The 24,418-nt window shown below is 41.7% G+C and overlaps 1 protein-coding gene across 1 annotated transcript in view; it reads left to right on the forward strand.

The window, feature by feature from the left end:
- The window catches only part of CBL (Cbl proto-oncogene), a 54,476-nt gene that overhangs the window by 20,413 nt on the left and 9,645 nt on the right, over nucleotides 1–24,418 (forward strand). Inside the window, exons 3-10 of the mRNA XM_084803562.1 lie at nucleotides 16,987–17,133; nucleotides 18,282–18,438; nucleotides 19,390–19,511; nucleotides 20,489–20,626; nucleotides 21,387–21,474; nucleotides 21,935–22,066; nucleotides 22,624–22,827; nucleotides 23,902–24,033. Coding sequence (XP_084659688.1) covers nucleotides 16,987–17,133; nucleotides 18,282–18,438; nucleotides 19,390–19,511; nucleotides 20,489–20,626; nucleotides 21,387–21,474; nucleotides 21,935–22,066; nucleotides 22,624–22,827; nucleotides 23,902–24,033 — 1,120 coding nt within the window. The remainder of the gene's footprint in view (nucleotides 1–16,986; nucleotides 17,134–18,281; nucleotides 18,439–19,389; nucleotides 19,512–20,488; nucleotides 20,627–21,386; nucleotides 21,475–21,934; nucleotides 22,067–22,623; nucleotides 22,828–23,901; nucleotides 24,034–24,418) is intronic.

The raw sequence follows: 24,418 nt of genomic DNA on the forward strand, positions 1-24,418 counted from the left end.
TGAGTCCCCAGTTGCTTCCTTCAAATGAAACTTGCACTTCAGAATGTAGAAAACTTGTGGAGGCCACTTCTGCATTTCAATTAGAGTATCTTAGAGAAAATTCAAAAGCTGCCCATAAAAAAGGAGTCTTGACTGCCAGGTTGCTACATACGAACGTGAACTGCTTGCTGCCTAAAGAGACCCATTTCCATGAAGAAAATGTGTTCAGTTTTGATCTCTATGCCTAAGTTAGGAATGGGATGAGCAAATGTACCCAAGCTTCTGTTATAAATCTTTGGAATCCTGGCCTTTATTTTTAAACTCCACAGTCCTCATGGTTGCAGAGAGAGTTGAAAACAAGGTGGTAAAATAAAAACACAATTGATGAGCAAAGGGCTGGATGTGTCCGATCTTGGAAGCTAAGCAGGGTCAGCTCTGGTTGGTACTTGGATGGGAGACCGCCTGGGAATCAGGCTTCCTGCACTAAGCAGGGGGTTGGACTCGATGGTCTTGTAGGCCCCTTCCATCCCTATGATTCTGTGATAAGTAAAAAGAAGGGTAGCTTCAGCTTCATAATTTCCACAAGTCTTTGAAGGGTTGGCTGAAATAGCACATTTCTGAGGATAACTGCTTCAAAATGCAAAGAAGTGGTCGCTCTGGCTCATTAAAATTTTCTGGTGTCATTCTTGGTGCAGAACATGTCTGTCCACACCTAGCATAGCGTTAGCAATGGAAACCACTTCTCCTTTCCATTATTTCCATAGGAATTACATATGGAGGTGATTTTAACGTTGACAAGTATAACTATACTGATCCCAGTTCAAAAGTTCCGTTATGTGCATATCTGGGCGTGCATATCTGGGCATGATTATATGGCAAGTTTTTAACTATGTATTATACATTCCCAAATGCCAGTATGCACTCCTCTTCTGCAACTTGTCTCAGGAAATTCACCATTTCAGTGTTTTGTAGTGTGGTAGTAGTGCATGCTGCTAAATTTGTTTCGAATTGTTGAAGTTTCCCCACTTAAACAAATATTCGATTCAGATATCTCATTTTAGCACTCTGGGGTTTAATGTACTTGTCAGCATTTTCAAATTATAGTCATTTTGTTGAGCGATTCCACCAGAAATTAATTTTTGGCTGAAAGTATAATTTAATATAGATGATGTCTTTTTGTATGAAATCTTATGAAGTCCAGTATAAAAGCACTGAAGAGTTGTGCTGTGTCAGAGATTGCACAATTGCTTTTTGCCAATGAACATAATAGAAGATTCTAATGTGTTCACTAGACAAATTCCAGCATGCTGTGTTTGTGACATGGCTGTGAAAGAATATCATGCAATTTTTCCAGCTACAGCTGTGATCTGATTAGAGAACTTGCAGTCAATTTTGTGACTAATGTGATTAATAATTCATTGGAGCTGGTGTAGTATATTAGCTAAGAGACTGAGACTAATACAAATTTGGAAGTTCTTGGTTCAAATTTTGCCTCTGCCATGAACCACTAGGTGACATTAGACAAGCCTGTCTCTCTCTGTGTGTCTCAGTCCTCCCCCAATCTGCAGTATGGGGGATAATACTTAACTTCCTTACAGGGTTGTTGTAAGGATTACAGCTAGATAATGCATGTGAAGTGCTTTAAACATTTGAATTGCATATTGTTAATAATAATAAAATAATAAATAAATAATTTTAACCAATTAGTTTCTGTATAAATTTGCCTATGAATAAAGCATTATTCTTAGATGATGGATCATAAGAGGCATCTCCTTAGAAGATGCATTCCTCTTCTGTGTGAAAAAAGGAGAAATGCCTCTTCTAAGGTGATTCCAGCCCCCCCCCCCCCCAATTTTTGGTAAGTACTTGTGTTTAAAAATCAAAACTGTTTAGAAAATGTACCCAGTTAATTAGGGACATCTTTTAAATCGAATGAGCAGTTGAGCCAATTGAACATTGCTAGCCTGCAGTAATGGTTGCTTTTTTATTTTCTGTTGCATCCTATTAGGTGTTCTAAGGAAGCATTGATGTCCTTAATCCCATCTGTGGTAATTCGTGTGTGTGTGTTTCTAAACAGTTTGTAGAAATAAGTATGTTTTAAATGTTGTTGTTGTTGTTGTTCAGTCGTTCAGTCGTGTCCGACTCTTCGTGACCCCATGGACCATAGCACGCCAGGCCTTCCTGTCCTGCGCTCTCTCCCGGAGCGTGCTCAAGTTCATATTCATTGCATCCGTGATGCTATCTAGCCATCTCATCCTCTGCGTTCCCTTCTCCTTTGGCCTTCAGTCTTTCCCAGCATCAGGGTCTTTTCCAGGGAGTTTTCTCTTCGCATTAGGTGGCCAAAATATTGGAGCTTCAGCTTCATTATCTGTCCTTCCAATGACCATTCAGGGTTGATTTCCTTTAGGATGGACTGATTTGACCTCCTTGCAGTCCAGGGGACTCGTAAGAGTCTTCTCCAGCACCACAGTTCGAAAGCATCAATTCTTCGGCGCTCAGCCTTCCTTATAGTCCAGCTCTCACAGCCATACATTACTACTGGGAAAACCATAGCTTTGATTAGACGGACCTTTGTCGGCAAGGTGATGTCTCTGCTTCTTACTATGCTGTCTAGGTTGGCCATAGCTTTCCTCCCAAGGAGCAAGTGTCTTTTAATTTCATGGCTACAGTCACCGTCTGCGGTGATCTTGGAGCCCAAGGAAGTAAAATCTGTCACTGCTTCCATTTCTTCCCCTTCTATATGCCAGGAAGTGATGGGGCCAGATGCCATGATCTTCGTTTTTTTAATGTTGAGTTTCAGACCAGCTTTTGCACTCTCCTCTTTCACCCTCAACAAGAGGCTCTTGAGATCCTCTTCGTTTTCTGCCATTAGGGTGGTATCGTCTGCATATCGGAGGTTGTTGATAATTCTCCCAGCAATCTTAATTCCGACCTCTGATTCATCCAACCCGGCATTTCTCATGATGTACTCTGCATATAAGTTAAATAAGCAGGGTGACAATATGCAGCCTTGTCGTACTCCTTTCCCAATTTTGAACCAATCGGTTGTTCCATGTCTGGTTCTTACTGTTGCTTCTTGACCCTCGTACAGGTTTCTCAGGAGACAGGTAAGGTGGTCTGGTACTCCCATCACTTTAAGAATTTGCCACAGTTTGTTGTGATCCACACAATCAAAGGCTTTAGCGTAGTCAATGAATGTTTTAAATACTTAGCTCTAAAAACCGTGTAAAATACTTTAGAGGGGGTTTAGGGAAATAGCTGCATAATTCATGTTTGTTTGTATAATTTGAGCATTTTCATAGGAATTGAGCTTCTGTGAACCTCAATCTTTTTGTTAGCAGCAGAACATACAAAACCATAATTAAATATGCAGACAGTGGAAATGTGTAGCTTTTAACTTCTAAACATTTGCTCAGGCATGCTTTGTGCAATGAGGTGTAAGAACTACAATTTTCTACAGGAAGACTACTTCAGAAGGCTTGAAAAATGCCACCATATTTCATGAACCTTAGGTCCCCAGTGAAATGTCTTACTGTGATGCATTAAAGCTTTGGCTGTTGGGTGGTATAGAAATGCAATTAATTAATTAATTAATGAAAGAAAGAAAGAAAGAAAGAAAGAGAAAGAAAGAAAGGATGGGCCTAGTGTGTTTTCATGAAAATAGAGAAATGTAATATAATAATTGTAGCCGATGAACTATTATGCTCGGCACCAAAACAAAATAGTCATAGAGTCAAAGTTTAAAATATTAGAAAATATATAATCAATTTTTCACATGGGAACAATTGAAGGATCTGTAGAGACTTTTATTTTTGATAATAGTTTTTCTGCTTCCAAATATTTTGTCCACTTCCTGTTTCATGCTGGTGCTTTGGTGAATCAGTCCACAAAATCAATGTAATGCTAGCTGACTCTGCAGACTGGCATACGATGGGCATATAATTGGGAGGCTCTAAAATCTGTCTGGGTAATTCTAATAAGTGAGAGACGATGGATGTTTCATTTTGTGTATCAGTTGCTCTGTATTTCTCTGGAAGGTGACTTATGCTGCTGTCAGTGAGAGCAAAATGGAATTTAATTCACTTCCTGTGTTGAAAGTTTAGTCGAAAGTAGTTCCGTTGTGTATCTATTTTTAAAAACTGATTACTCTGTAAAGCAGGCTCTGAAGCTGCATGAAGCTTATAAATGTTGACATAGGATGTTTAAGCATGACTATTCAGCACTTATTTGCAAGGGTCACAGCTACACTGATATCAGCAGGACAGTTGTTGCTTACATGGAATATCCTGCTGTTACAGGAATGCTGTGCAGCCGTTTTTCTTCCTCAGTTAAGTCTGACATGTTAGATCAGAGGTGGAAAACATATGGCCCACAGGCAGCCTTTGGGGCTCTTTTGGGAGGCCAGAGAAATCTTTTAAGGGGACAACCCCCAAGCTCTGACAATTCATTTTGAAAACAAACTCTAATGACTTCAGATAGAGCAAAGTTGCAAAGACACAATTGCAGTAACAGCTCAGGATCACTAGCAGATTATAAGCTCTAATTACTTTCCATTCACTTTCTCATTATTTAGGTCTGTAGCCTAACCCATTCCACTTAGGGTGGGTAATTGAAGCACCACTACCCCTCTGCTCAGAAAAGAATAAAATTTATGAGATTGTGATGGGAGGAGGTGGTCTCTAAGTTATGTTTGGCCTAAGCAATTTTGTTTGTGTATTTGTTTATTTCTAACCCACCCTATATTGATAGATCTTGACACGGGATACAAGAATAAAATAAAATAATTCCACATAAAAGTACAATCAAGTATTAAATCAGCATTAAAACTCAAGCAACTGATCAAAAGTGAGCTACCAATTTAGGACTTTTCAAGATTAGTACCAAAACCTTAAATTGTGCTGGAAAAAATGGAGATCCAAGAAAGGTATCACAGCACTGGTGCAATTTGCTTCTGGTGGTCCATTTCTATCAGGAGATAGGGTGCTGCATTTTGTAAAAGCTGAAGTTTCTGAACAGCTCTTTTGAGGCAGCCATACAGAGAGTACATTGCATATTCTCTCTCTCTCTCTCTCTCTCTCTCTCTCTCTCTCTCCCCCTCCCTCCTGTGTGAGTGAGTGTGTGTGTGTGTGTGTGTGTGTGTATGTATAATTGTGTGTGTGTGTGTGTGAGAGAGAGAGAGAGACAGACAGACAGACAGACCCATATATATATATATGCTTTTAGCTCTGAGCTTGGTGTTTAACCTGCCCTGTGTTAGAGTGTTACTGGTATTTTGAAATGTCTTGAACCTTCTAGTGCAAAAAACACACCAACCAGAAGTTTGGAGAGTGAGGGGGTGGTCTTTTTCTCTGTGAAGTTGGATACTAGCCTCTGAAATCAAGCCTGTTTTGTTCCTTGATGAGTAGTTGGCATTAATCAGAGGATCTTTTAATGAACATTTGAAAAGAAAAGCTCACTGAATTTGACTCTTCAAATGTTTCTTTGTCAAGAGACCTAATATCCATATAATCTAATTTTTCTGCATAGGCTAGCTTCCTTTCAAAGACAGATCTAAACTTTTGGACTATGTTTACTGTAGTAGCCTGCCTTAAGTTATTGGTGCAATAGGCAAGCACATGACACTGGGAGGTAACATCACATGTTGGCCCTGTTTACAACAACCACAAGGAGTACAGTATTTTCTGGCTGTAGCAGTTCTTACATTGAGGTACACACTGCTCTTCATAGTATACCTCAAAAAGGATATTATAGAACTGGAAAAGGTGCAGAAAAGGGCAACCCAAATGATCAGCTCCCTGATGACGAAAAGTTACAACGTTTGGGGCTTTTTAGCTTAGAAAAAAGCTGAGTAATGGGGAGACATGGATAGAAGTGTATAAAATTATGCATGGTGTGGAGAAAGTGGATAGGGAGAAAACTCTCAAAGTACTAGAACCTAGGGACATCCAATGAAGTTGAATGGTGAGAGATCCAGGAAAGATAAAAGGTATTCTTCACATTGGAAGGACAGATACTGAAGCTGAAGCTCCAATATTTTGGCCACCTAATGCGAAGAGAAAACTCCCTGGAAAAGACCCTGATGCTGGGAAAGACTGAAGGCAAAAGGAGAAGGGGACGGCAGAGGATGAGATGGCTAGATAGCATCACGGATGCAATGAATATGAACTTGAGCACGCTCCGGGAGAGAGCGCAGGACAGGAAGGCCTGGCGTGCTATGGTCCATGGGGTCACGAAGAGTCGGACACGACTGAACGACTGAACAACAACAACAATTCTTCACACAATGCCTAGTTAAACAATGGAACTTGCTACTGCAAGATGTAGTAATGGCCACCAAGTTGGACAGCTAGTCATGATGGCTGTATATTTCTTCCATTGTCAGAGGTAGTATGCCTCTGTATGCCACTTACTGAGGAGCACAAGCAGGAGGGTGCTGTTGCACTCATGTCCTGCTTGTGGGCTTCTCATGGGCAGGTGGTTGGCCATTGTGGGAGCAGAATGTTGGACTAGCTGATCCAGCATGGCTCTCCCTATTTTCTTATGTATACCTGGAAGTTATGAATATGTAGCATTAATTGTGTATCATTAGTTTTTGAAGTGAATGAGAATGGGAATGCAATCTTTGACGTCCATCCCCCCTCCCCCTCCCAAACTTGGTTAGACTCAAGCCCTGCAAGAAGTTGCCAAGTTAGGAGGAACACAGAGCTGAGAGTTGGAAGGCTTTGAATTTTAATTGGATGGTACTATACTGGGTGATCTTACACAAATCAGTTTGCTTTCCTTGGGTTCTCAAATCGATAGAATTATGACTGCGCTGCCTTGCCATAGTATAGTTTTCTTAATGGTGTTATGTTACATTGGTAAAATACTTCTGCAAGGCTGGGAGGGTGGACAGGCATGTAAAAATAGTTGTTGATTGTTACAAGTACAAATAAATAAATAATAAACAACCCTGCCAAATATACACTGAGTTGGTGCTTCTGGTTTTGAAGCACCTAGGAATTTGAGAAATTATCTGCTTCTTTCCCTTTCTTCTTGCAGATGATCACTTCCCTGGTGATGTTCTAATATGTGTGTTCAGCATTATGGCAGCAATGAGAAACTAACACCTTTGTTTACATGTAAACCATCAGATTGTAATACTTTGTACTAAGTGAGCCATGACATATTTTACCACTTCAGGTGTCTTTAATTCAGTATTCCTAAATGATATGACATTGCATCCTACACATATACATACTCTCTCTCTCTGTTGGATCTTTAGTTCCTTGCCAGTGTTAATTTGTCTGGCTTGTACAAAACCACTCACTCAACGCCATCTCATCTCAAGGTTGGTGTGGCTTGACCCAAAGTAGTCAGGGGTGTGATACCCACCTCCTTCCTTGCATTGATTGTAGCAGGCACTTTGAGAGATCCTGAGCCTTACCAGTACGATGTAAAAAATGTGTGCTCTGCCCTGACTGGAGAAGTTTGGTTTTAACTTGTAAACATCTTGTGTCCCCCTTCATCAGTCTGTGACTTAAACAAACCTGCTGGTGAGCCAGAACATCTGGGTTACTTGAGAGAAGTATGTTTAAAGTTAATAACAGAGCAGGTCAGTAGTGAGAATATGCATTACCTTTCTGTGGAAGTAACATTCTAGTTTCCCATCATCCATCTTGATCTTGGACGTTTCAAATAAACAGTGCTTGAAGAGACGAACTTGCTTACACAAGCTGTCCCCAGGTACATTTTCAGTCTTCCTCACAAGATCTAAATAAGGAAGCTGAATTGTTATTTTTTAAAGAGGATATTTGTAAGTCTCTTGTGCCTTTAAATCCATTCAGAAAATTAGTATTTATAGAAAATTTGGCATTTCTTCTTTCCGTTTGTGCATAGTAAATTGATGATCTACTTATTTCAGGCATTAAAAATATGGAATCAGTCTGTCCCCAAACTGTTCGTTATTTAATTGCATTAACATTTTAATTTTGGCTAGATTTCTCTAACTATTAGATATTGTAAGTAATTATTTTAAGGCCAAGACTGGGTCAGTATTACATGCTTAATTCTAATGTTAGTTTGCAAATTGCTACATGCAGTATGAACTCTCTGCTGGAGCTGCTGCTAAATGTGCAAGGGATATGCATTTCTTTCTGCATGTTTAGAGGAATATTTTGAGATTCTGACCACCACAAATCTAGTTAATTACAAGAGACTGTATTGGGGAGTATTGTAGGCAATAAAGAGCCTTATTTTTGGCTATCTAATTATGTGGATGGTGTGTAACATTGATATTGGAATTTATATATCACATTCTTTAAAAATGTTGTGCCCAGAAGAGTTGAATTATATGAGTTGTTTAAATTATGCAAATTAAGCAAATTTGCACTTCTTTTCTTTATTTTTGCTTATGCTAGCCACATGGAGGGGAAACAGCTATACAGGACACTGAAGCTCACGGACTTGCTCATTGACCACCTGGATATGTCGTAGTGTGCCTATGCATCAAATCTTTTTGTAACCATGAGAGCTAAAAACATTGTTTTTTTTTAAAAAAAATGAACACTGAGATTCTAAGAATGCTGAATCTTGTGCTAAATTCTACATTTATTCTGTGCTTGCATTTACTCTAGTTGTTGGGTTGATGTTTAATTCTAGGTACCAGATGCCAGCCTTGTGCTGTTAGCAGCAGCATAAACCAGGCTCCATGAGCAGTCTTTCTGCTGAATATGAACTATAATAGCCCAGGTAGTCGTCTCTTAGTTCTGAAAGATAGAATTATTTTAAGAACAATTCTCTTCAGGAAGGGCTTTTACGAAGTACTTAACGTACTGGTAGGGAATGTGGAATTGACTTAAGTGATAGTGTTAAAGAAGATTTATTGGTGCAAAGAAAGACAGAAGGGGTTAAAATGTGACTCTGACTTCTGCAAGACGGACTCTTACAGTGGAAGAATGCTTTTATCCAGCAAACAGGAAACCGGAAAGGAACAGCGTGCTATAGGTCAGAGGGGAACAGCAACAGAAAGCTGAACTAGGGGAAGTGAGGGCCCATTTAGGGGCTGCAGTGAAGGCTTTCAGTGGAACTAGAAGTACTTGGTTGACCTGTTGACTTCCTGCAAGACATATGGAGCCAAAACAGTAATGAAGCAGGGAAGGAAGTAGTACAACCACAGCACAGAGGAGGGAGAGAGCTGAGGACAGTATCTGTTCATTGTCTTCAAAACTGGATCTGGTGTGGTTTGTCTAATTCTGTTATCTGATCAAACTACTTTGTCTACAGGAGGTTGTTGATATTTGCATTTTTTGTGAAACTGGACACTAAAGCTAAAGGGGAAAGCATAGGGACTGAGCATCACATTCCTCTCCTCCACTTTTTAAATATCTGCAAAACTCACTTCACATAAGAACTGAGGTAAAAACATACTGTTTTTCGACAGTGTTTAAAGGATCCCCCACACCCATGGTCGGTCGGTGATTTTTTGGTGAGTGCTTCAGAATGTTGGATGTGATTGCCGATTCAGGCAGCATTGGTCTTATTCTCAATTCTTTGTTTGCTCTCAATATATCATTACTTATCGAAATCTGATTGGCTTGGATTGCCCGTGTGATTAATCCCAGAAGAAGAGGCAGTAATTAGAAGGGAGAGAATGCAGTAGCAAATGGGGAAATAATAGCAGCAAACAGGATTGAAAAAGAGTTAATAGTTGTTTCAGGAAATATTTGTGTCCTACCAAAGCATTCCTTTTTACCGGAAAATGGAAACAGCAGATAATTCTGAACAACACTGCCTTTCAATCGATTTAAATATTGAAATGTAATAAATGAATGAATGCAGAGACCCTCATTAACTGCTGCTCATCCCCAAAATGCCCTAAGGAACTGCTACCTCTGGACTGAGGGGAAGCCACAAAGCATCCGCCACACCATTGGTGTGATATAAATGTTTACTAGTAGAATGTGTAACATATCCAATATGGACTGAGCTCTTCTTCCATCTTCCATATGTTCTCATATCTTATACTTATGCAAACAGGATTTTGATTTTTTTAAACAAAAAAAAATCCAAAGTGAATCCTGCCATGATATTACCATTGTAGTTGTTGATGCCAATTATTTTGTAAATCCTTTTCTTTCTAGAAACCAAAAATAACCACCGAAGTCAAACCCTCTTATTAATGAGACCTAATAGAATACAGCTTCTGGGTTAGGAAATAGTATTACATTGTTTGTAGCAGTAGTAGTAGAAGTACTAACTTACAGGGTAGAAAAGGTAGCATAAGCCTCTAAAACCTTAAATTCATTGTTGAAAATAATGAATACTAAATCTTAATGTCAACACTCTGCTTGATGATGAGCAGAACATAAGGGTCAAAGTCTTTGCCCAATGGTTTCACAAAATGTTAGCTAAGGCAGGCCATGCAAGGTAGATCTGAGATTAGCAGTGAGCAGTGGAGGAAAGGCAGTCAGATAATGGGGGAAGGAGTGGGATGGTTCAGGAGCAAGTGGATCAGGAGGAGAAATGCCTTGGCAGGCAGAAGAGAGAGTGATTGCGGAAGGAATTGAAACAAATGCTGAAGGTGAAGGCTAATACAAGTTTGCACAGAAGGCTGTAAGGTTGGCCACATGGACAGAACCTTCATGGCTTCAGCAGTGTTTCCAAGCTGCGGCTATAACATTTCCAAAGGTTTCTTTCTGAACCCCCCCCCCCCCCGAGGCATGCGTTTGGCTCATGTAATCAGTTATCAGATAAGTAATTTCAGGGAGTAAGCAGGCAGGTATGTAAAGCCTTTTTCCTGGGACTTCGTGCCTCTCAAAAATGGCATAGATCAGCCTCTTGGAAGAGAGTGAAGTTCAGTGCAGGAAGCCTTTTGGTAGTGCTCTGCACTTTGTGCCTAATCTGTCACAAATGGCAAGACCAGACTTGAGTAATTAGATGCTCCCAGGCCTTACTAACAAGTCCAAGTTCCCATCGCTGTGCTGCTATTTGGATGATAGCTATTCTGATATTCTCCAAAGTGAAGCAGCAACGAGACATGGGTGGCTTTAAGCAGTGGGTGCTGACCTGATGCGTCCAGTTTCCATCTCATCCATCACCTGATGGCTCAAAGGAAAGTAAACAATGTTTACCTTGAGAGCTAACTTGCATGTGTAAAATTATATCGTATAAGTTGGTTTGTGTGTTTTTTAAAGCATTCCTGGCTAAGAATTAGCTTTTATCCTTGTTCGTTGCCAGGTGTGTTCTGGATATCCAGGCTTGCAGGTTTCCCTTTTGCAAACGTGTTCATGCTCTGCTTGCCAGCCACAGGCTCATAAAATCATCATTTGGTGTTTTAGCTTTCCCTCAGGCCTACGTATGTTGTAATTTTATGTCTTCGCTTATACTTGCAGATAACATTTACATTTATGCTGCTTAAGTACCTGAGAGCAACTGTTAAAAAGTGAGCTTGATCGTGTAGCTCAGTTATAATTACTTCGGTTTCCCGGGGAAATAAAACCCCTTTCTGTCAGCATGGTTCAGTGAGGGAAGAGATTACTCGTCCTATTCAGATCTTAAAGAAGCTACCAGTGAGTTAAATATTCACAACTTCAGAAATCTGTTGTGTTTTTTTATTTTTTAAAAAACCCAACAACATTGAAATCCTCCTGTTACACCTTACATATTGCCTTGAGTCCACCTAAGCAGTGCTCCTTCCTAAACCTCTCCATAAAGAGAGATTAGCCTGAACAAAGATATACATAAGGCAGTAACAGCCTGGGATGTTTGAAGGAATAATGTGTGTGTCTGCGCGTTCTTTGAATCATGATCTTTCCAGTGAATATGTGTTAAACAGCTGTCCTCAAAAGCATCTGCTCAGGGTACTGTTGAAATGCCAGTCCTGATATCATGCCCAATATTGATTGATTGATTGGTTGGTTGGAAATGAGAGCTGTGACCTTGAATTATACCTGGATCTTGTAAGGCAGAGCTTTCCAAACTTTTCATGTTGGTGACACACTTTTTAGACATGCATCATTTCGTGACACGGTAATTCAGTTTTACTAGCAAACCAGAGGTTAAACTAACCCGTTATAAGAGATACGGACACATACATAAATTGTAATAACGAATTGTATGGGGATAGAACATATCTCATGAAAACCTTTCATTTATATTTTTAAAAATATATGATTTGTAAGATAATAACATACATTGTTGTCATTTATGAGTAACAGTATGTAAATATGTGCAAGAAAATGTGAAAAATAAACAAAATTAACTAAAGTATTTACAGTACATATTAGGACACATAGGCCCAGGTAGGAGCTCAGCTGCAAAAACACATAAAGTAGAGAAGCAAAAGTCCAACAAAAATGGTGTAAATATATATGTCTCACTACAAAGCTATATTGCTGTAAATATTTGCAATGCCTATGTCCAGAGTCTAGTCCCAGCACTCTCCGGTGGTACACTGCCGGTGGGTGGTTAATCCACAATTACAGCAGAGTAAAAATAAAAATAAATGGCAGAAATCAAATTATAAGTGCCACGTGGTGGGTGGCTTGCGGTTTGCCACATTGGGTTTGGGAGGGTGGCCTCCCTTCAGCCAGCAGCAGGTGGGTTGACTGGGTGACAGCCTGCAGCTGCGCTCGCCCGGGTGATTGGGAGCACGCTGATTCTGAGGCTTCTGGCCTCCACTGAGCTCCGTTCCGACTGGCCAAGATGGTGGACAGCCCGCTTGGTGCAGTCCCAGTCCCAGGTGGCGTTTCCACCCGCGTGCTACTCTGACCTGGCCGCGCAGGAGCGCGGTGCAGAAGTCCGCGAAGGGCGCGCTGGAAATCTCGCAGGGCTGGTGGCCGCTGCCACTTCTCCACGCTGGCGTTGGCCAAGCTCTGCTCCCAGGGCGGCGCCTCCCCTCCCCTCTCTTCGCCCCTCGCCTCTACCTCGCTGTACTGCTCCAACACCGCCAATCACATTTGTCCTACGTCAAGACGCCACATGATCCTAAAGCAGCTAATGTTAAAGCAGTTAAGCCTTAGCTGCTTTAACGTTAGCTGCTTTAGGAAGTTCCGGGGGAGGGGCCAAGGGAAGCAAACGCGAGTAAGGGAGCTCCGCTGTGCCCTTCTGCACAATTTTCTGCATTTCGCGCGACACACCTACACACTGCCGCCGACACACTAATGTGTCGCGGCACACAGTTTGGAAAGCTCTGTTGTAAGGGGTTGCTGTTTCACAGTCCACTGAAGATCTGGCCAGTTTTCTGTCCTACAGTGGCAAATAGGTTTGTCTGTTTTGGGTTCTTAAAGGTCCTGGAGATTTCAACACTATCCTAATGTAATAATGAGTTCGTAATAAGGAGCAAAACCGGTTTGTGTACGTGCATGTGCTCCCCATCAGTATATCTTAGACACAACTAAAATAATTGTCTTATCCAGCGCTGCATGCTCTCACCTCAGTCAGGACTGGAGACTGGCAGATTAAAGGAAACAGGACCATGACAGGCCTGTAGTCTTCTGTAACATATCCAATACTATTCTAAAGAAGCAAGAAGACTAAAAATAGGATAAGGGATGTGTCCTTCAGTTTAGCACTGTAGTCTCAGCACAAGAATTGGAAGGGTAGACGGTATTGTGGATAGCCACCCTGTTAGAGCTGGTTTTGATGTGGTGAAGGTTGGTGCACTAGCTTAGCCATGATACAAACAAATGAAAAGATGTCTGAGCCTCCCTGTGGGTCATGACTCCTTTGATGAGGTTCACCTCTCACTCAATCCCATGCTTGAACCATGGGTGTTGAACATCTGTACAGAAATGCCCACTAGCAGTGTTCACACATAATGATAAGCAAAAAATTCTGGCTTCATAAACCACAATGCAAGCGAGCTGCATGTTAGTGCATGCAACCTGTTCACGCCTTGCTTTACATGAGCAGGTAAACAAACCAAGAAGGGATAGCTTTGTGTGATGTCCAGCCGAGGATTATGGTTAAGTGTGCCAAAGCACACCAGGGATTTCAAGTCCTGCCTCCCAGGTTGGATTATAAATGAAAGAAATATGTAAAACAAAAATGGTTGGCTTTTTATGCATCTATAGCCATATTTTTGTATTATGTTTTGCTAGCCACAAGTCTTTAAGGCAGAATGGAGTGATGGAAACATTTTAAATATTTACAATAGGTAGGAGCCGTAATTAAAGGCAAACTGAGTATGAAGTACTGATTTTGTTGAGAAAACAGGCATGGCTTTGTTAAATATTTCGGTGATAGGTTTTTCAGTAGAGTATCTGAATGCAGTTAGCATACTCAATATGCCCTACATTTGCAAGGTTGTTCCATTGTTGTGACATACATGAATACTTTCCTATTATGATGAAATTAGTGATAAGAGCGATTATCCATACACGTAGTCTGGAATAGAAAGTTCTCATTGGGTTTTTCTTTGGTACAGTTAAATAATTTAAATTGTATTTTTGTACCGTGGGATCTGTTTGCAAGAAACAGTCCTAGAGCATCACAAGTTTGGGTGTTTTTAAAACAGCAAAAATGCATCTCTGAGTATTACAAAAGATGTTAATGAGTTGCATTGGTTTTGTAAGCTCTTGCCTCCTGTGGATCCCTTTTGTGACTTTGTCAGAATGGGGGATACTTTAGGAGTTCAACAGAAAGTTTGAATATTTTCCCTCTACCTTCCCTCCCCCCTCCACCCCCCCATGTGCATATAAAACAAGCCTGCACATTCCTACCAGTCCTTGTAGCATTAATTGATTTTATATTGTATGGCTTAAACTGTGTTTTGTGAATTGTCCAGAGAGCTTTGACTATAGGGCAGTATAGAAAAGTAATAAAGAAAGAATAATAAAATGGCACAGAGCAGCTATTTAGTTGACTCTGTCTCAATTCTCGATATGGAGAAAGATAACCAAAGAGTTAAGTCCTTAAGGAAAAAAACCTGTCTCATGATTGAAGCCTCTGGTGCTGGAGATTAGGCAGATGGGGAGGAGACCCCTCCCACTGTTGCTGCCCTGATGATCAGTAATAGACACAGGACAGTGATAATTTTGTTGTAGCTCTTGCTGAATTTATTGATGGGAAGCCAGTGTGGGCCTCTGGTTATTTTAGTTAACTGCCCCCTTTGGGTCCTAAATTCTTGCTTTTCTTGTTAACAAATCATTTGATATATGCACTTTTAAAATGACCTTCATAGTTGGAGAAAGCCTTGGGAAAATGAAAATGCCTATGTGGAAGGCAGCAGCTGTGGTTCTCCTTGAGTGGCTTGTGTGTTTAGGTATCAAGACAGGAATATTTGTTGTTGTTGTTGTTCAGTCATTCAGTCATGTCCGACTCTTCGTGACCCCATGGACCATAGCATGCCAGGCCTTCCTGTCCTCCGCTCTCTCCTGGAGCATGCTCAAGTTCATATTCATTGCATCGGTGATGCTATCTAGCCATCTCATCCTCTGCTGTCCCCTTATCCTTTTGCCTTCGATCTTTCCCAGCATCAGGGTCTTTTCCAGGGAGTTTTCTCTTCGCGTTAGGTGGCCAAAATATTTGAGCTTCAGTATCTGTCCTTCCAATGAGCACTCAGGGTTGATTTCCTTTAGGATGGACTGATTGGACCTCCTTGCAGTCCAGGGGACTTGTAAGAGTCTTCTCCAGCACCACAGTTTGAACGTATCAATTCTTTGGTGCTCAGCCTTCCTTAAAGTCCAGCTCTCACAGCCATGCGTTACTACTGGGAAAACCATAGCTTTGATTATACAAACCTTTGTCGGCAAGGTGATGTCTCTGCTGGAGGTGGTCAAACATGAGATGACAAAATTGAACTTCGACATCTTGGGAATCAGCGAACTAAAATGGACAAGCATGGGCAAATTTAATTCAGGTGATCATCATATCTACTACTGTGGGCAAGAATCCCTTAGAAGAAATGGAGTAGCACTCATAGTCAATAAAAGGGTGGGAAAAGCAGTACTGGGGCACAATCTCAAAAATGATAGAATGATCTCTTTACGAATCCAAGGCAAACCATTCAACATCACAGTAATTCAAGTCTATGCCCCAACCACTGAGGCCGAAGAAGCTGAGGTTGATAGGTTCTGTGAAGACCTACAACACCTTCTAGGACTAACACCAAAAAAAGATGTCCTTTTCATCATAGGGGATTGGAATGCTAAAGTAGGAAGTCAAGAAATCACTGGGATAACAGGCAAGCATGGCCTTGGTGTACAAAATGAAGCAGGACAAAGGCTAATCAAGTTTTGCCAAGAGAACACGCTGATCATAGCAAACACTCTTTTCCAACAGCACAAGAGGCGACTCTACACAAGACAGGAATATAGAACTAAGTAAACATTTCCTTGCAGAGGAGTCAGCTGGTATAATACTAGTCCTGGCTTGGAAGGTGGATGGCTCTTGCTGGCTTGAAGGCAAGATGCATTGTAGGCTATGCATGTATTCCGTCCTGTCAGTAATCCATTCACTTCCTCTATTTATGCTTTGGCCAGGCCTTCCCTTTCACCTCATATTCCCTTTTACCATCTTTAGTTTTGAGGAACAGAAGGGGCTTTTCCTGTGTTTATTATACCTTTTCTCCTATGAAATTCTGAACTCTATATTTCCCTTTCTTAACCAGATCTAGGCTAGTGAAAAATAACACACTGGATTTGCATGATTAAGTAGAGTTAAATTACAAATGATATGCAAACCTCCTTTAAATCTGGTGTTACAGAGGTGAAAGGTAAACAAATATGAAATCATTGAGCAAAGGCCTTGTGAGTTCTAGGTTGTTCATAGACTTCCAGCATGACTTCGAATTAGTTTTTAAATCTTTCCAATACATATCTAGAAGAAGATAAAATATTTGTCTACAAGAGATTTGTGAAGTAAAGCTAAGTCTCCAGACTGTTGTGAATTAGAATGTATAGCAACCAGTATACCAATGTTAGAAAAAGTGATCCAAAATGTTACTTGAAAATCAGATTTCCTGCTTCTCTCCTCACTCCCTCTGGCTGCTTGTTTCAAGGCAGATCTGCTTTTGTGATCTTGCAGGCGCAACCTTACAAAATTGTCCCTGATCTTCAGCCATATGCTAGCAGAACTCAAAGGCATTTTCCCAAGTGGACTCTTCCAGGGAGACACATTCCGGATCACAAAGGCAGATGCGGCAGAATTCTGGAGAAAAGCTTTTGGGGAAAAGTAAGTACTCACTGCAAAATATGCTTCTTTCTTCTAGGGCTCCAGCAAGTCTTTAGGTGAAGGAAGCTTGTAAAAGCGGGGCTGCTGCCAAAGCCTGAAGAAAGGTGTTTTTAGCATCTGTGAATAGTAAAAGACAGAACCCTGAGGGGAACAGGGAAGATTGCAAGGGAGTGGCGAAAGATCTCCACCTTGCCAGGAAGAGATTGAACCACCCAAGTATTCCCCTGTGTAGCTTCTAGGTCCTACCATCACTTCCACCAGCTTATGGCCCCTAGTCACTACTGCTGAAAGATCCAGCTGGACAGTTCCCATATCTGTCTTCAGACTTATCCTATCATTGGAATATGGGTGCTGACTGTTGTGCTAGTGTTTGGGGCTGTAATGCTGCCTTCATGTTAGGGTGTTTTTTTGATTGAACAGGAGACAATGTTGAATAACAGCAAAATAGGCCAGTCCACTTAGAATAACAGACAAACCAGATGTTTCTTGCCTTCCTACCAGTTCTGTAAGTCACAGTACTGCTAGATCAGTCTTTTTGTGTCCATTTTAGGTGAAAGGGGAATTAATGTATCCCTTGGCTTTAAGGAACTAGGCTGACATAACTCTAGATGATTGTCTCTAGAGGTTAATTTAACTGTAGTTGGAGGCCAGAATCATACGTTCCTTTCTAATTGAGCTTCCGTTTATGAAATATGCATTTTAAGTCTATAAAAACATACTTCAAAAGTGCTACTTGTCAAGATGTTTACTTGTAGCCCTTGCTTATAAATGGTTGGGTTTCTTTACTTCCAGGAGTTAACTTGTCACTAGCTCAATATCTGAAAGCAGCTAATTAAACACAAGATACCTTGTTCAGATGAAGGCTGTGACACCTCCCTTTATCTTGCTGCTCCACAAATATAGGGACAAATGTTTCAGTAGTCAGTTTAATCCATTACAGAACAGATTTAAAATTAGAACTGATGTTGTCCAATCGCGCTTCAGTGTGAATCATTTTCCTTAAGCAACATGCCTTGTTCTTGCAATGAGCTTACATGCATTTTCCTTCCTTCCTTTCTTTGTGGATGTGAAACACTATGCATATATTGAATGCTGACAGTATGGCAGAATGTGGGGTTCCTCAAGACTACTTTTTCCCCCACTACTAGGACCATAGTTCCATGGAAGACCTTCCGTCAGGCCCTGCATGAAGTGCATCCTATAAGTTCAGGCCTAGAGGCAATGGCACTGAAATCAACTATTGACTTGACATGCAACGATTACATTTCAGTGTTTGAATTTGACATCTTTACCCGTCTTTTTCAGGTAAGGAAAAAAAGAGACAGTGCTTGCTTTAACACAGGTTAACTACTGACATTCTTATTTTCCCAGGCGTTTTAGTCTTTCAGTTTCTGTTTTAAATTTGTTACTGTATTTTAAATGTTTGCATTGCTGCTAGGTTTTATTTTGGTTTTTATTTTTATTTTATACTGTAGTTTAATTTTTTTTAACGTTTATATTGTATCTTACGTTGCATTTTATGGTTTTAGTTTTTGTGAACTGCCCAGAGAGCTTTGGCTATTGGGCAGTATAGGAATGTAATAAATAAACAAATGGTTTCCTCATTTTGTAATACTGTTATGTCAGTACTGTCATTTTTCATCTGACCATTTTGTACTTGCTCAGTTCTCAAATGTTTCTCCTCTCCATTGTTAGCAAATTCCTCCTTTCCAAAATGGTAGCACTAATGTGGTGGCCTTCCACTGCCAGTTTAGAATTCTGGGAACAGGAGGATTTAATGCTGACACTGGGACAGTTGCTCCTTGGGGCAGCCTTGACAAGAAAGGTGCCATATACCAGTGGACCTGGTTGTGTGTCCGGGGGTTGGGATTCACTAAGAGTCTTAGCTGAACCACAAACTCATGTTGAGCAAGTCATTAGTTCCCAGCTTCTGACTGGAAAATGAGGACAACTCATTCTGCAGGATTGTTGATGATAAAATGAGAGCAGGATCGAAATGTTCATGTTCCGTTGCAGAATGTTATAAAATTGTTTGCTGCAGTTTTAAACCCTGTGCATACTTACTTGGGAGTAAGTCCCATTGAACTTGGGCTTACTTCTTAGTAAACCCACATGGAATCTGGCTGCGTGAGAAATAGCAGAGAAGTCCTAATCTGATGTAAAATGTGTCCCTTTCCCCCCTAATAAAAGTTGAGCACGAGGCAAGTGTTCCTGCTGGAAATTACTGGTTACATTTTGGTGTTCTTTTTTCTTCAGCCGTGGTCATCTTTGCTCAGGAACTGGAATAGCCTTGCAGTGACTCACCCTGGTTACATGGCATTCCTGACGTATGACGAGGTCAAAGCACGGCTTCAGAAATTCATTCACAAACCTGGCAGGTGAGTACTTGAAGGCAGCATCCCTTTCTTGCTATTCTACTGCATTCTGTCAAAGGAAATTTGATGTAACTCAGAGACGATGGGAGGCATTTTGGCATTAACTGCCAGGGGTCAAAACTTAAGGCAAGCAGATAGGAACATCGGAAGCTGCCTTATAATGAGTCAGACCATGGGTCCATCTGGGCCAGTATGGTTGACACTGCAATCGAAAATGGGAGCAAGCCAAGCTTCATGCTGGAGCTCAGTGAATCTTGGTGCACTCAAACATCACTGATTCTCCCAGCCCTAATGGTGGGCTGCTACCCATCCAGATGACTAGGTGTGGGAACTCGCAAGGCTTGTTTGGAGGGGATGTATAGCCAAATCTTCACTTATGGTGCAGCCTGAGTTGTGTAGTCCAAAGCAGTTGCCAGGCAGGCAGCTTGTTTTTTCAGTTCCACCCACATTTGATCAGCAAACCTTACCTCTGCATTTCATATCACAAAGTGGGGTTTGACACCAGAGGAAGAATTGTGTGAAAAGTGTCTAAACTTCTGGAGGCCCAGAAAAACTGTCCTGATTCCAAGTAATAGTTTTGGACTCGGTCACAGGACTATAGCACACTGGCTGCAAATCTTGATGTTCCCTCTAATCCTAGAACTCTTTCTGGGAATGAGATTGTTTTCCATCCCCAAAGCATCCTGGAAAGATCCTGTATAATCTAAAGCCAACTTATAACATCAAGGAAGTGAAAAGCATCCTTGCAGTGATGGATAAGGCTCAATTTAATGTTGAAAGGATTTTTCAGGTTTTTTAATACTTTCTGTCTATCTGGCTGTAGGTTCTCACTTAGATCTACAGGTGAAACGGATGTGGAAAACTTAAGAAGAAAATGAGACATTTTCAGCTGTTCCATTTTTTTTAAGGCTCTATCTGTAGGTAATTCAGCTAGCAAATTCATCTTATCAATAAAGTCTGTGTGTTCCTTTTGTTTTCAGTTATATTTTCCGTCTGAGCTGTACACGACTCGGTCAGTGGGCAATTGGTTATGTCACTGCAGATGGAAATATTCTCCAGACAATCCCCCACAACAAACCCCTCTTTCAAGCACTGATTGATGGCTTCAGGGAAGGCTTGTAAGTAACTTCTCAATGCAGTGTTATGGCTCCTACCCTTTCCAGTTAGTGAGTCTGTAAGACGATGCCCTTCGGATGCCGCTGGTTTTAGGCTGTACCTCCTTAGGTCCTGATCCTTCCGTCATTGGAAAGTAGAAGGGAACTGATGAATGAATTCTGCTCTATCCTGGCAGACCTATAGTACTTCTCAAACCTCAAGCACTGATGACTCCCTTGCCTGGGGTTTCTTAGGTATTTTTCATTCCGTGGGCCATGTAACTACATGACCTTTAGGCTTTGGTTAGAACACACTTCTAACTTAAGCATATACTGAGGTGCTGTACCATACTTTGGGATGGAGTCTGAATTTGACACTAGTCGTGCAATCAGACTCAGTTTCGCCATTTGGGCTTTTAGGCTCTCCAGTCTGATGCTACACTTGGACCACAAAGAGCAGAACTGTGCTGCAAACGTGCTTGTGATATCGCACAGTTTGGTTAAGGTGTTGTAGCAAAATCAGCTGGGAGATTCTTGAAGCTGAGAGATACGTCCTTTTCCAGCACATTTGTGTTAGCAAACCACAAAACAAACTGTTTTATGCATTCTGGTTTTTGCAAGTGCTGCTCTTTAAGAAAGTTCATTTTCACCATCAAACTCCTGCCTCCAGTAGCCAAGTCTTTCCCACCTAAGACACTTTGCTGAAATTGTGCCACATTCAGTTGGTTCCACTGTAGATGATAGAGATTATTTCTGTTGAACAACCTTGTGTTCTACTCTATAGTTACTTATATCCTGATGGACGGAATCAGAATCCTGACCTGACCGGTCTGTGTGAACCCACCCCACAGGATCACATTAAAGTTACACAGGTGAGCAGAGCTTGAGTTTGGGAAGAAAGAGTGTAGAAATCACAGTTTGAGTCTGGGACAGTCAAGAACATGGATCAGAGTGGAGGGGGTGCAGTGATTTTTTATAATGTTAGCTTTTCCTCCTTATCCAAGGACTGCAGTTTGAAAACTTTGTGTTCAGGGGCTCTTGGTTGTGTAATGATCATGCCATATTACATTGTGGCACCATTTGGACTGCCCTCTCCTTACAGGAGAAAATGGGTGGTCATAGACAGCTTGTTTTAGATACACGTAAGCTTTACAATTGTCAGTTGCCAGCAATGAAGCTGAGCCTTTAAAAGCCATCCAGGTGGCAATCTTGGCAGTAGTAAAGGACAAAAATATTATCACCTTGAAAATTTGGGATGCATTACCTGTCAGATATTATAAAGGGAGACATAATCAGACACCATCACTTGTTCTTTTTTCCTTTTACTCTTAGGAACAATATGAATTGTACTGTGAGATGGGCTCCACCTTCCAGCTTTGTAAAATTTGTGCAGAAAATGACAAGGATGTGAAGATAGAACCCTGCGGCCACCTTATGTGCACTTCCTGTCTCACTTCATGGCAGGTATGAAACTTGCTTCGTTTCAGAGCAAGGTTGCTTGAGGCCTAGGCCCTCTGTTTCTCCATTCAAAGCTGCAGGTGTTAAGCTCACTTGCCTGTGCTTGATGTGTATTGACATAGCTGGCGATGACTTCACAAAAGGTGTCTGTGTAGGGGGTGTCGTCCTAAGGCCATGTCACTTTAGTGCAAATAAGCAGTTGCACATAGATGTGTACCAAAGCAATTACATTTTGCAGGGTGCCATGAGTGAGTTGTGAATTGTAAGTAGCTAACCTGTGCAGTCACCCTGGGTTTCTGTTGAATGAAGTAGGGGAAAAGTGGTTTAGCATCCCGCTATAGCTTGCTGAAGGGGAACAAAACATAAGTACCATGATCTTTCTCCCCCTTTTGTGTAGTCATGAGGGCCAATTAATAGGGACAGTCTTGTTAACTTTTTGTTACCGTATCAGACCATAATTCTGACTTGCATGTTGTGGGGTAGTACGATTTTCCTTTTCTTTCTTCTCTACCAGGTACCAAGGTGTTCTTTTCACTAGTCTCCCTCCTTGTCTTTTCCTGCAGGAATCAGAAGGGCAGGGCTGTCCATTCTGCCGGTGTGAAATTAAAGGCACAGAACCCATTGTAGTCGACCCGTTTGATCCCAGAGGAGGGGGAGGGCTACTGCGGCAAGGTGCAGAGGGGGCCCCCTCCCCAAACTATGATGACGATGACGACGACAGAGCGGACGAGTCGCTCTTCTTGATGAAAGAACTGGCTGGTGCGAAGGTAATCGTCTTTTGTCAGACCCTCTTCCGTGGAACTCGAGGTAGTGTGCATGGGGCTCCCTGGTGGTCTCCTGTCCAGGCACTGACCAGTATCAGACTTGCTTTGCTTCAGCAGGTTGCTGCTTCTTATGCCTTCAGACCATGCCCTGGGACTTGATTGCCTTCCAACGTGAATCACATGTACTGGGCTTGTCGAACGTCCCTTTAGCATAGGAGTAGGCAATTTGTGGCCCTCCAGATGTTTTGGCCTACATCTCCCATCAGCCCTAACCAGCACGGTCAGTTCTGAGAGACACTGGGGAGTTGCAGGCCAAAACATCTGGAGGGCCACAAGTCGCACCCTTGCCTAGCACTTCTTGGCTGCATGCAGATGTCAGCATCTGCTTTATTGGATTGAATTACGTGCATGTTGGCCTTCAGTAAATGTTGCACTGTGGAGTACTCCTGTTCAGGGTTCCAGCCAGCCATGCCCTTCGCCACAATACTCCAGACTGTCTTTGGTTCTCCCCCTCTCCCTAGGTTTTCTTTTCTGAAGATTTTACTGTATTTCTGCAAGCCTTGGGGGTTTCCTCCCTCATTAAAGCTATTATATAATTGCATATAGATGTCAAGCAGTTGGTTGGAATTGTATGTGAACCAGCTCCCTCTCCACTTTATTGGGAGCAGATTAATGATTTCTGTGATGACTGTGTCTTGGCAGAGACCATTTGCATGCCTCTGCCCTACTCGGATGTCCTCAGCTGGGGGGGGGGGGGGGGGCTCTGTACTTAAGATGGCAAAGCTTGCCACCTAGTGGTTTAAAAAAACATTTCTGCTGTTGCATGTCCAGTGCCGATCTGGTGTGCATATTCATTGGCAACACAGAACAGCTTCTGTATTCAGAGCGAGCCCTTTTAGAGATGAGCCATCAGGTCTGTTGGGGGAGAATCGAACATATTGGTGTGTGCTCGGTTCATAGTGGCAGATTATGAACTCTAGTTAATTAAAGGCTGACTTGCAGCTCCAAAGCAGTGAGGAGTTTGTTATATTAGGTTAAACAGTATTTTAACAGGGGCTTCATTTTGCCTCTTTGCAGGTAGAACGTCCTCCTTCTCCATTTTCAATGGCTCCGCAGGCATCGCTTCCCCCAGTACCCCCACGATTAGATCTTCTGCAGCAACGAGTGTCCAACCCACCTGGGGCTTCGAGTCCAGGGACTACCTCTAAGGTACATAACCCTACCCTCCCTTCTCTCCCCTATAAAGTGATGCAAATGGGAACAAGTTCAGTCTTCCTGCATATGGCATTCCTTCTTTTGTCCAAGGAGATCCTAGTTTTCTGAATTTTCATGGAAACTCTCTTGCCTTCCATGATTTTTCTAATGACTCTTTTATTCAGTTACACACACAGGTGTTTGCATAGGACCATCCAGCTAAACATCAGGTCGGCATCTAACTGATGTTTGATTTTCAGCCAGGGTACCACTTAAGACTTGCAACTGCACTGATGGGAATAGTGTTGCTTGATGCAGCCATTTAGCTGTGCTGCGCTGGCCCTCAGAGGCTCTTTTTCTCCGTTTCCTCTGCCTTCATCCCTGTTGCAGCCACACTGTC

This window comes from Heloderma suspectum, chromosome 6 (genome assembly GCF_057233095.1).
Source record: "Heloderma suspectum isolate Gila_16-S chromosome 6, 16-S_ref, whole genome shotgun sequence".
Lineage (NCBI taxonomy): Eukaryota > Metazoa > Chordata > Lepidosauria > Squamata > Helodermatidae > Heloderma > Heloderma suspectum.